Source organism: Suillus fuscotomentosus, assembly GCF_016647785.1.
Source record: "Suillus fuscotomentosus strain FC203 chromosome Unknown F5891scaffold_15, whole genome shotgun sequence".
Lineage (NCBI taxonomy): Eukaryota > Fungi > Basidiomycota > Agaricomycetes > Boletales > Suillaceae > Suillus > Suillus fuscotomentosus.
The window spans coordinates 228364-241153 of NW_024539527.1; the positions used below are offsets into that span (position 1 = coordinate 228364).

The following is a 12790-nucleotide window of genomic DNA, read 5'->3' on the forward strand; positions in this document are numbered from 1 at the left end:
TGTTGGGTCTTGCAGAACCTAGCTGCTATTCGACCCTAAAGGGTTTCTGGACCAGGCTCAAGGCTCAGAGGAGAGGAAATATCATAAAAACTACTGAGGACTCTGACTCATACTGGTAACTGGTGAAAAGATTGCTTGATTATGTAAGCTACAAAAGTGCCAACATAAGGTAAGGTAAAAACAGTCTCTACAAGCCCAACCAGAAATGAATCCCTACAGCGGGAACACGCGCGTGTATTAGCGCGAAGCGCGGGAAAGCGTGTGCGTGTGTGCAGAAACAATAGAGAGGTAGACTTTAGTGACAATATAAGAGAAGAGAGATGTGAAGTGTAGACAAATAGATCTCTACTATGTTCTGCTAACTAGTAAGTGACTGGTAGGAAAAGTAAGTTGTAAAAATTGGAAAGTCCGTCCGTAATAGTATGTACTGCTGGCGCTTATATAGCGCGCCTAAGCGCTGTAATGCGGAGCCGAAGCGCTACCGAGTAGGTATGTAAAGATATATATGAGTGAGAATCCATGATAAAAATAAAGACAGAACAATATGCTAATAAAGGAAATGGAAATATACGCACTAGGGAGCTTGGTGGACAGTGGATGGATGCTTCTGGATGGCTGGCGCTATAGGGCGCTCAAGCGCAGGAACGCGCGCGGGAAGAGTGCGCACATGGCGCAGGAAAGCCGCGCCTCATATAGAGATAGCTGCGGGTAGCGCACAGAGTGACACTACAAGTTTGTGCTATGTACTCCTTAGTGAAAACTTGTCATATCAGACCATGAGACACACGAGTCTCTACACTGGGTCCTGAGTCCTGAATTTCGGAGGTCAGGGTTCAGCGATGCGGAGCTCGGCAACTGTTGGGTCTGGGGTTCGGAACTTGGGACTCGGAGCTCATGACCTGGGACTCAACACTGTTCTCAATACCGAGTCCCTGACGCCCGATTCCATAACCACAAAACATGAACCATGAAACGCAAAATACTGACACATGCTATCTCCAATGCTCTGGATACCCTGACACCCAACACAGTTGCCAAGCTCTGGGTCTCCAAACCCCGACCTCCGAAATTCGGGACTTGGGACCTGGGCTTCCGGGAATCAGTATTCAGAACAGTGTCGAGTCCGGAGTCCACAATGTCAGGGCTCAGGGTTTTGTCAAATGTGTATGGCAATAACAAATGTTAATTTGAGCATATTTATACATCTTCCCCCAGTCTCAAATATCATGTACTGAGGTCCGGGTGTCGGGACTCAGTAACCCAGCACTCAGGACTCCCACATGTCAAGTCCTGAGTTCCAATTATCAAATACCGAGGCTTGCATCCAAATTATTCAGTCCCACATATCACTTTGCAAATGCTCAAAATTGAGTATTGAGGTTTGGATAACTATTGGTACATGGTATTCATTTGTTGGAATGTATATAGGTCACAATGCTTGCTCTTTGTTTGATCTTTCACACACTGTATGGACCATCCACACTAGCCCATCCACATGATGGAACACCAGTGTAAATGTGAACAGAATCCCTCATATACCATGCCCAAGCAATCTGATCCCCTTCCACATCATAAACTCCATGTCTCACAATCCTTCTGGAAAACGCAATCATACAGCCAAAATTGTACTTGAACTCCAGCTGAAGGCTTGGCATTGTCATCCGAGCATTAGAATAGTTCCCCATGGTGGTGAGAATGTCAAAGCATTCAGCAATGGACATGTGGTCTCGATGATGGGGGGTTTCCCAATTGGAAATGATGGAGAGGGTGTTAAACACGGATGCCCAGTACTGCAGGGCCTCTGGCATCTGTGGCAGATCCTTGCTTACTGCTATATTTCCAAGGTTTGACAAGGTTCTCAATCCTGCCCAGTACTGCTCAGGATGCATGACTCTGAGTGCCACGGATGCAATGGCTGCTGGCTTTGCAATGGCTTTGAGGATATTCTTGCAGGAAGGTCCCTTCAATGATGCAGATACCTCCGGATCTGACACATTCTTTGGGATTGGTGAGTATGACTGCCGGAATCACCATCTCATCGGATCCTACCTTGTGTCCCTGTTGAAACCATGCCAGAGATAGATTGATGCATCTGGGAGTTGGTCCAACATCTTCTGAGCCCCAGTTGAACAATGTTTGATTAGTTTGCCAATTGCCATCAGCCCTTACACTTTTTTCAAGGCTTGGAGCGAGCAAATCGGTGGCCTCCCTGATTTCCTTCTGTAGGTTCCATTAATATTCAATATCCATTGAGTAACAATGTATATTACACACCTGGGTGGTGTCGGTCAGGGCGTCTGGGAGGTACCATGCAATGATGGCACCAGATGCATCGAGAATTGTGGCAGGTTCATCGACCAACCTTTTGCCTTCATAGCCAGGAGGACACCTCTCAAGCAACCTTGCCTCTCTATGTTCATTATGCCTGGTGTCCTTCGGGGAGATCAATTTGCTATATCTTGCAATATCCATCTGCATCTGAACTGTCGTGTAGGCATTTGAATGATAGAACGAATTTTCCGAATCTGCATGAAGACCCACTGGGATTTTTATATGCCTTTATGAGTACATCAGCCAAGCAATCGCACACCATCACCAGATCAGTGTCTAGGTTGGGGGAAGGTATGACTGGGCCTCCTCCAGTCTTCTCTGCCTTGAATTTCTGTTCGGTATATTCCCCTGCTTCATAAGTCACAGTCAGGGCCCAAGTGCGCCAGATGTTTATGCTATCAGGAGGGGAAGGGGAAGAACCGTTCATGCTGGATGTTAATTTTGGGAAATCAGACGCTGAATGCTGGATGTCCGGACTTTGGTGTTATAGGGGGTGGAGATAGAGAGGATCAGATAAGGGAGCCTGGGATAATTTTGGCTGTCAAAGATGTATTATTATCCATTGCTCAATGAAATACTACCTGATTGGAAGTGTGCTGGTCATCAGATATTCATTTGTCGACTCCCGGGTCCCAGAACTCGGAAGTCGGTACAGTTGACCCATATTTGGGTGGTCGGAATTTGGCGTCTCATAGGGCAACACAAGCTTCGCACAGCCATGTCAGGAGATCACCTGCAGCTCTGGGAACTCGGTAACTTTGATTTATTACCTCCTCTGAGTACGGTTGACTCACATTTTGGTGGTTGGAACTTGGCTTCTCGTAGGGCAACACAAGCTTTGCACCCCGGATTCCACATTCTGCAAGACAACCTAAGCACCATCAAAGGCCATGTCAAGAGAGCACCTGCTGCTCTCTTCAGAAACATCTCAACTTCGGTTGGCCATTTAACATGGAAAGTATTAACTAAATTATGTGTTGAGTTCCGGGTCCCGGAACTCGGAACTCAGTACAGTTGACTCAAATTCTGGTGGTCAGAACTTGGCGTCTCGTAGGGCAACACAAGCTTTGCACTGCCATGTCAGGAGATCACCTGATGCTCTGGGAACTTGGTAACTTTGATTTATTACCTCCTCTGATTTGGTTGATGTACAACTACCTCAGCTCCATCATGTCTACAATTATGATACACATGGGCCCACTCATCTATATTTTATACCACCCTCGGCCCACCCATCTAATACAACATCCCATACAACACCCTCAGCCCACCAGTCTAATTAATATGTGTCTGGGCCCACCTGTATAATACAATATGTTATAATACCCTCGGCCCACCCATCTAATTTAATATGTGTCTGGGCCCACCCGTGAATGTGATAACAAGTACCTACCCATCTATCTCATACACATCTACCTTAATACACCCATCTGCACAATATCCAACTACCTCGGCCCACCCATCTACCTAATATTCATGTACATCGGCCCACTCATCTACTCTATATATTCCCTGCATGGGCTCACCCGCCTCCATCGGGAATAATTTGCCTCCTGGCCCATCTGTCATAGTCGAGGATATTGTTATCCTGGGCCCATGGTCTGCTGGCCCATATCATACAGGATATTATGCACGTCTGTTCCCTCGTATTATACGGAGATAGGTCACTGTAATATGTGCCTTATCCACACATTCCTATGTGATCCAGCTCTAATCCAAAGGACCAGTCTCACGCATGCCTTACCTGCACTTCGCGCGCGTGTTCGTGCGCCTCCTCCTAGGTCTTCATGCTACCGTCTGTCCATTCATCCCATGTCCTTGCTGATTTGCTGGTGCATTATTCTTATCTCTTTCATTTAACTAACAAAATCTTCGGTCCGACATCCACGTTTACATATAGAAAGTCTATTTAAACTTAGTTATATTGAGAGTTGATATGGTTACTCAGTTCAGGAGCGCGCTCGGAAGCACGCTGCATAGCATAATCTCCCTTCTTAAATACAGAGGGGATTCTTTTGGTTCTGGTACTTACTTTTCCCTTATCTCAGTATACTGCAAAGTGTATAGTTCACCTCCTCACTTGAAATCAGATCATATTCTCCTATCAACTATCATCTGTGCATCCACTCTTCATTCAGGATCTTTTCCCTTAACGCTCTGAATGCGCCTTCGCTTCGCGTGCGCGCATACTCGAACCTCCTGCTCACGTGTGCATCTTGTGTGCCTTCACACGTGTTACCTTCTCGCGCCTGCCTAGCTCATAGAGTTTCCCTCCATTTTAATTCTGAGGAACTTCTCTCAGTGGTTGTCCTTTGGGTCGAGTCGTTGTCTCATTGTAGAGACTCATGCCTCTCATGCTATCCCTATATGAGGCGCAGATTTCCTGCGCAACGCGCACCATTCCCGCACTTTGTGATGTATATGTGCACGTGCTTTCCCACGCTTGAGCGCCCTATAGCGCCAGCCATCCAGAAGCATCCATCCACTGTCCACCAAGCCCTCTAGTGCATATATTTCCATTTCTCTTATTAGCATATTGTTCCACCTTTATTTTTATCATGGACTCTCACTCATATATATCTTTACATACCTTACTCGGTAGCACTTTGGCTCTGCATGACAGCGCTTAGGTGCACTATATAAGTGCCAGCAGTACATACTATTAACTTACTGAACTTCACTTTTGCACTCACTTACAAGTTACTACCCACTTACTACTTAGTAGAACATAGTAGAAATCTATTTGTCTACACTTCACATCTCTCTTCTCTTGTCTTACATCATATCATCACTTAAGCAAGCTTATTCTTACTCTTTCTCATTTCTGCATACACGCGCACACTTTCCCAGGCTTCGCTTTAGCACACACTTCTAGATCCTTGCTGCACTCACTTCCCCTTTAGGGTCAAACACACTTGTCTTCTCAAGTATAGCAGACTAGGCAACACACAACCTACAACATTTACAGATACAGTCTGGAGCCTCACTGTATTGTTGTTTCTACATTGTATCCTGGTCTTGCTGTAGAGCACCCATTAGTTTTAAGTGTTTTCACCTATAGTCAAGATTCCTCATCTACAGTGGTACCCAGTCAGAACTTGCAAAAGCATGAATTGAAAATCTAATTCGTCCATGCCGACAATGAAAATGCACCAGTTGAGATTGTGGTCCCAAAACATGTGGTGCCAGTGATGTAGAGCCTCTGGAGTAATGAACTGAGAGGGATCTGACAAAGGCCAGTCCAGCCAGAATGGCTCATAGACACCATTCAGGTTGAACTTCTTACACGCTGCAAAAATTTAGAGACATCAGCATGCACAACAGATCACAAAACAGCTTTGATATGAGCAAGGGTGGATGATCCTTTCCAAAGCAGATGGTGGAAGGGATCCCCGAACTGATCTCGGGTGGCGGTGGTGACAGGAGACACATTGCTGCAAACACAGGCAACCAGGAGCTCCTCAGGAGTATCTGCAACATAGGAAATCAAGGGCATGAAGCAATACCTGCTATTGCCAACAGGGCCATTCATCATGATGCCCATTTTGGCAGCTGCCTTCAGTGGTTTGGTTACAATGCTGATGCACTGGTGGAACAGCTGATCCACAAGTATGCCACGCACCCTTGCGTTAGAATGGACAAATTTTGGTACTGGGATAAGCGTGATGTAGAAACAACAACACAGCGAGGCACAAATGAGGCTCCTGACTGTATCTATAAATGTTGAAAGGTTGCGCATTGCCTAGTCTGCTATGCTTGAGAAGACAAGTGCGTTCGACCCTAAAGGGGAAGCAAGTGCAGCAAGGATCTAGTGATATGCACTGAAGGCGCTACTGTTCGGCCAATGTGAAGCGCGAGAAAGCGCAGGTGCGCGCAAGGCACAAAGGCGCGGGAATGCGCGCGTGTGCTGTGTGAAGCGCGGGAAAGTGCGTGTGCATATGCGGAAACGATAGAGTAAGAGTGAGTTTGCTTAAGTGATGATATGATGTAAGACAAGAGAAGAGAGATGCGAAGTGTAGACAAATAGATTTCTACTATGTTCTACTAAGTAGTAAGTGGGTAGTAACTAGTAAGTGAGTGCAAAAGTGAAGTAAGGTCCTCATAGTATGTACTGCTGGCACTTATATAGCACACTGTAGGACTTAGAGTCCTTGTGACCTTGTAAAGGCTATTTTTGCGTTGTCCCATAGGTCCTCGCGTTGCGCACGCATCTTTTCTGCTATCGGCCGACGGCCGCGGCTTGCGTGCGTATATCAGACCGTAACGGCTTTTACTCGGCCCCATCGCGCATCCTTATCCTGTCCTATCACAGAGACTCCAGGATCCACAGGCCCCCAATTCCCAAGGTACCACAGATGCGACAGATACCACAGATGCTCAACAGACACATCTTGTTATTAATTGTTTAAGTTGGTACTAGTATAACAAAGTTCATGCCAGTTTAACATAGACCTTCATGTTGAAATTTTGTTATTAGATATGAAAAATGAGTACTAATTATAATACAGCAATAAGACAACAAAATGCAATCTAATATATGTTATCTACATATTCAACTCGTATACAACTGTCAGTCCAACTGTGCAATGAAATGAACTATAGAAAAGGTGAGATGAGTACTACTAATGAAAAAAAAAGCTCACCCATCTGCTTGTTATTGCCAATTGGTGTGTGCTCCGACCAACATGTAGCAAGAGTGATTTCAGAGACAGAGAACCTGTTTTCTGATAGTATTGAGCGTGCCCGTCCCACTGTCAGCTCAGCATCTCCTAGCCTCTTCCATGCTGTAGAGACTCATGCCTCTCATGGTATGATATGGCACTTTTCACTAGGGAGTTTATTGTACGACCTTGCAGCACTACTCTGTGTGCTATCCACAGCTATTCCTATATGAGGCGCAGCTCTCCTGCGCAACGTGTGCACACTTCCCGTGCTTCATGATGTATATGCGCGCACTTTCCCGTGCTTGAGCGCCCTATAGCGCCAGCCATCCAGACACATCCAGACACTGTCCACCAAGCCCTCTAGTGTGTATATTTCCATTTGCCCTTATTTGCATATTGTTCCACCTTATTTTTATCATGAACCCTTACTTATATATATCTTCACATACCTTACTCGGTAGTGCTTTGGCTCTGCATGACAGTGCTTAGGTGCCACATATAAGCGCCAGCAGTACATACTATGACTTTTACTTTTTTCTACCAACTTACCTTTTACTTAACTTTCCACCACTTACTACCTAGCAGAACATAATAGAAATCTGTTCTCTGATATTCACCTCACACTTGCATCTCTTGTCTAGTATCTAAAACATCATTTAAGCAAACTCACTCTTACTCTCTCTTGTTTCCGCATACACACGCACACTTTCCTGTGCTTCGCACTATATGTGCACGCATTGTCTTCTTAGATAGATGATCTATAGATAAACACCTATAAAAACAAATATCTCCATGGTCAGCGATTCAGACAAATACCAATGACTGATAACATGGTTGTTCGTGGGTGGCTAGTTGTATACTACCCAAGGTATGTTCAGCTAAAGGATACTTCTGCAAGATCAGTAAATATGATAGTTAATCCAATCTGTGGACTTGACAGGAAAACAAACAAATAATGGTCAGCCCGACAGTATGGCAATGACCAAAAGAATATATGTGATTTTTCCTCAAGTTCCCCTTCAACAACAGTGCCTCATACCAACTATACTCCAAAAGAATTGGTGCAGAACTATAATGATCAACTCCCTCAGCACAAAGCAGGTAGAATCAAAGGTCAAGACTAGTCAAATGCTTTATTGTAGAACTCTTAGCTCAATATTGAACCTGCTGTTAAGGAACTCTTCTTTAAGTATTCAAACAGACTCAGGAACGGATGTCCTTGGATTTACTACCAAGTCCCCTCTTCAACAGCTAAAGCCTAGCAGGCACAGAATATCTTGGCTCAGTATTGCTACTCAGATGAGTGAGGTCAAGCTTCACTATCAATTCCTAAAGTCTCCCCACTATGCTACTCTGAGTCTTAGGTGGACGTAGAGACAACACCAATATTTTGGAAATATATTTTTGGACAAAGAACACCAAAGGTTGGTGAAAGTAAAAGAAAAGAAAAAGAATAATAGAAATCAGAATATAACTGTGGCTGTACCTTGCTTGCTGGTTGTTGCACACAGTGAGCTCACAGCTGGTCGTTCAGTATGATGAGCTTGCAGTATTACTGTCTCTTGAGAATGTTCCTCTTAGTCTTAAGACAGTTCTTGACACTGGTACTGACACTTATCACACCTTACTCACAACTTAGTGTTAGATGGTGTCATATCCCATATTCCGGACCTACATCCGATAATATTCCCACGCCTCATCCGGACCTTCGGATGTCCTATCCATGTCTCCAGTACCCATCCGGATCCCTGCACCTCTGCACATCCACATCCGCATGTCCACATCCAGATCCCTTATCCTTCGCAGCTAGCCTGCATCATTCATCCTTGTCCCGTTGCCCTAATGCCACATCCTATATATCCACGCATCTCATCCGGACTATATCCGGTCCGATCCGATGTATAGATCTGTTTCCTATCCGATATATGATAAGCTTCATAATTCATTTCCTGTGCATATAACGTTAACACAGCCTATCTGGTATTCCTTGTTACTGGTACCTCGGTTATATCTATTACCAGTATGCTTACTGATCTGTTAACCTATGTTCATTTCCGACTCGCGTTTGTCAACCTTTGCATATGCTTCATACATAGCCTTGGACTCTGCTTATTGATCCTTCCGTTATTTCTCTTAGTATATAAACTCGTGTATATGTCTTGTAGTACCTCAGTCTGAATATCATATTAGTCCTCACACTAGTCTTCACTCTAAGTCCTCATATCAGTTCTAGTCTTCCAACTTAGTTGTTATCCATCTCAGGCCTAGGGAGTTTCTCCCTAGGCTGGAGCTCTGCTTATCCGATACTCCGCTCATCCGCTCATCCAATCCTCCATAGTTTCCGGAAGTTCATCCGGATCTTTCCCACGGTCCTCCGGACCTATTCTGCTTCGGACTTTGTCCTTGCAGCCTTTCCTCTGTTTACTTCTACTCAGGACAAGTCCCGAGTAGCCATTATACATATCCGTATCAGGACGAAACCTCATCGTAATTTCTGGAAGTTCCTCCGGAACTTTCCCGCACTCATCCGGAAGTTACTTGCACCCGTCCGGAAAGTCCTTCCGAAGTTTCCCGCACCTTCGGATGTCCTTCAGACGTCTTTGGACTTTCCTTGGACATCAATCTGAAATTAAGGGCACATACTCGGGTAAGGGGCACAGCGCACGAGCTGAAGCCAAGCCCCTCAGAATCAGTCCTACCCTTTGTGCATGGTCTTAACAGATGGGCTGAAAAACACCCTACTATCTGCTGCTGTTCGCTTGCTATTATTTCAAAAACTGGGGTCATTATATACACAATAAATGTGGCTGTGCTACTGGTGTATTCAAGAGTCATCAAGAGTCATAATGAGTCATATGTGCAAGGTGAGTCATAGTGAGTCATAGTAAGTATTTAGAGTGAGTCATAGTGAGTCATTGGGTATTTTGCTAAGTCATGTGACCTGTCCAACCCCTGATGACAAATCCAGAAGGAGAGTAAGAAGTGTCACATGATATGAACCCTGTGTGTGGCTGTCTTTGCTTTGCTTTGTTTGAAGGGTGAGAATGATGCGAGCCTAGTATTTAGGGGTTTACTAATGTTTTTCCAGGACAACATATGTGGGAAATATTTTTCACAGTCACCTGACATGTGTGGGATTTTGTCTGAGTCATCACCATGGCTGACTAAGCAAAACTCATCGCAGAATTAAATGTACTAAAATATTCAGGCTGCTGGTATACAGACTTGAAAAATAAAAATAAAAGCAAAAAATATTCCCTTAGCCTCAGTCCAACTTCAGATAAAAGGGAAAAGGGTTTCATAGTGGTATTTCAGGGTATATGACTCATGAGAGAGTATTGGTCGTCCATGCACCGAACCGGTTTGGTGCAGGTCAATGTGACTTTATTGATCGTGCATGTTGCATAACTTTGTTCTTGCACTTGCTGTCTGTGCAGTGTGCACCACTGCTCACTGGCTTTGATAATGGCTGTGTTTGCGGTATTGGGTGATTGAGATCCTGGCATAGTAAATATTTAGTGAATAAATTGCTTGATCTTGCCAAAAATTGAGGCTGATACAATCATCACAAGCCCATTCACCAGTACAAGACAACCAGCATGGTCACTGGTTGTTGGATGCAAAACTACTGAACAAGCTGAACATGTCATGACTTTGCAGCCTTTTATCAAGTCGCTCAGCCAACAAGTACCACCAATCAGTGTGACGGACTCTCTCTTACAGTCTCAGGCCCTCAAAGCAATATTTTCGCATCACACACCATTTTACCCTGTTGTGTGCAGTAGAAATGTTGGAATATACCTTACCTGGTGAGTACTACACATTGTCTTTACTAATGATTATTGAACTGCGGTACAGGGAAGTAGCATCTCGGCAAGTGAGTAGACAACAAGTGCGGAAGTTCAAGAAAACTAGGACATTTGTCGAGGCTGTTGAGTTCATGCTCACCAGAGGAAATAAAACCACACCCACCCAATCAATATCACTACCATTGTGCGCTCCAGTGTCCCCCACACATCCTTCATCTTTGAAGTTACATATTTCCTCAAGGACAATGGCAAGACCATCTGTCACACAGCCCACCAATTCCGAGCCTTGCAAGATTTATTGTCTCACCAGATCGCTTGCTGGAGTTGTTGGAGAAGAATATGGTCCACCTGATCCCAGCATTCGCAGCAGTGAAGAATACCCTCCCTGTGGCCTTCTTGGCTTGGCTGCAGAGAAGTACCTTGATGCTCATGGCTATAAGGGCAGCACCATATTTCACATCCTACTTGGATTCACGGAGGTGTACTGTGCATCATATTTTGTCGACTATGTCTGCCCAAGGGGTGTGTCTCAGGCAGAAGCCATTTACATATATGAACTCATCAGCAGCCCTGATACTTGGTGGGAGGATTACCAATCTGTGTACTAATTTTCACTCATTGTTTGCTTCATTTACATATATACTACCACTGATCTCTCATTTGTATTAAACACTATCCCCTGCTCAACATGACTCGTCTGTCTCTGCACAGTACACACCATGGTGCTCACGAATGAAGAGAAAGCAAATAGTGAAGAAATCAGTAGCCAAAAAAAAGCTCTTGCTGAGAAGTGCCTCAAGAGGAAGACAGATTATCACACCGCACTTGCTGAAGCACAAGACATACTAATGCAAGAGGCTGTCAAGATGCACGAAATGCTTGGCTCTCACACAGTTGACTACTACTATGAAGCCATTATCCAGACATCACATATGACCAAACACCAGAGGGCGTGCAATCTGTGGAACACATACCTCCATGCTGAAGTGAAAAGTATAACAAAGGTACAGTCTATGAGGATGATACTACATTTTTTTGCTGACCTGTCTGTACTCTGAAGCACTACCTGACAATGAACCTTGTTGTAAGGCTACTGAACTAGCGGGGGAAATTTCTGTCAATTGGAAAGCCATGAGTAATGATGGCAAGAAAGCTGCTACCGAGGAAGCGATGGTGTTGCTTGAGAAGCACTGTATTAACAAATGCACAGGTGTTAATAATGTGCCTATCACCACATTCCACGACACACATTGTAGAGACTCATGCCTCTCATGGTGTGATATGGCAGTTTTCACTAGGGAGTACATGGCATGAACTTGTAGTGTCACTCTGTATGCTACCTGCAGCTATTCCTATATGAGGCGCAGCTTTCCCATGCAATGCATGCCATGCATGCACACTTCCTGTGCTTCACAATGTATATGCGCGCGCGCTTTCCTGTGCTTGAGTGCCCTATAGCACCAGCCATCCAGACACATCCATCCACAGTCCACTAAATTCTCTAGCACGTATAATTCCATTTCCCTTATTTGCATATTGTTCCACCTTTACTTTTATCATGGACCCTTAATTACATATATCTTCACATACTTTACTCAGTAGCGCTTAGGTGCCATATATAAGCGCCAGCAGTACATACTTTTGAACTTTTCACTTACACACTAACTTACTGAACCCCCAAGTACTCACTACCTAGTTCCCTAGAAAGTCGCAGTAGGAATCTATTCTCTGACATTCACCTCGCACTCGCATCTCTTGTCTTGCATCATAATCATCACTTAAGCAAACACACTCTTACACTCTCTCATTTCCACATACACGTGCACAATTTCCCACGCTTCACGCAATACATGCGCACATTCCTGCACTCCACGCACACCTGCACTTTCTTGCGCTTCGCATTGGCCGACCAGTAGCACCTTCAGCACATACCTCTAGATCCTTGCTGCACTCGCTTCCCCTTTAGGGTCGAACACACTTGTCATC

General features: G+C 44.7%; 3 protein-coding genes across 3 annotated transcripts; 2 read left to right on the forward strand and 1 right to left on the reverse strand.

The window, feature by feature from the left end:
• Window positions 1-5722: 5722 nt before the first annotated feature.
• F5891DRAFT_910796 (uncharacterized protein) lies at window positions 5723-5998 on the reverse strand (the record flags this gene model as incomplete). Its single annotated transcript, XM_041373619.1, has 1 exon — window positions 5723-5998. A coding segment is annotated over one exon (276 nt), but the record flags the coding sequence as incomplete, so codon positions are not given.
• A 4645-nt stretch (window positions 5999-10643) lies between these two features.
• F5891DRAFT_1185944 (uncharacterized protein) lies at window positions 10644-11412 on the forward strand (the record flags this gene model as incomplete). Its single annotated transcript, XM_041366615.1, has 2 exons — window positions 10644-10804; window positions 10854-11412. The coding sequence occupies 2 exons, from the start codon at window positions 10644-10646 to the stop codon at window positions 11410-11412; spliced, it is 720 nt and encodes a 239-aa protein (XP_041228389.1).
• Window positions 11413-11523: 111 nt separating this feature from the next.
• On the forward strand, window positions 11524-11906 carry F5891DRAFT_1185945 (uncharacterized protein; the record flags this gene model as incomplete). Its single annotated transcript, XM_041366616.1, has 2 exons — window positions 11524-11808; window positions 11865-11906. 2 exons carry the CDS (start codon window positions 11524-11526, stop codon window positions 11904-11906), a joined length of 327 nt encoding a protein of 108 aa, XP_041228390.1.
• Window positions 11907-12790: the final 884 nt, after the last annotated feature.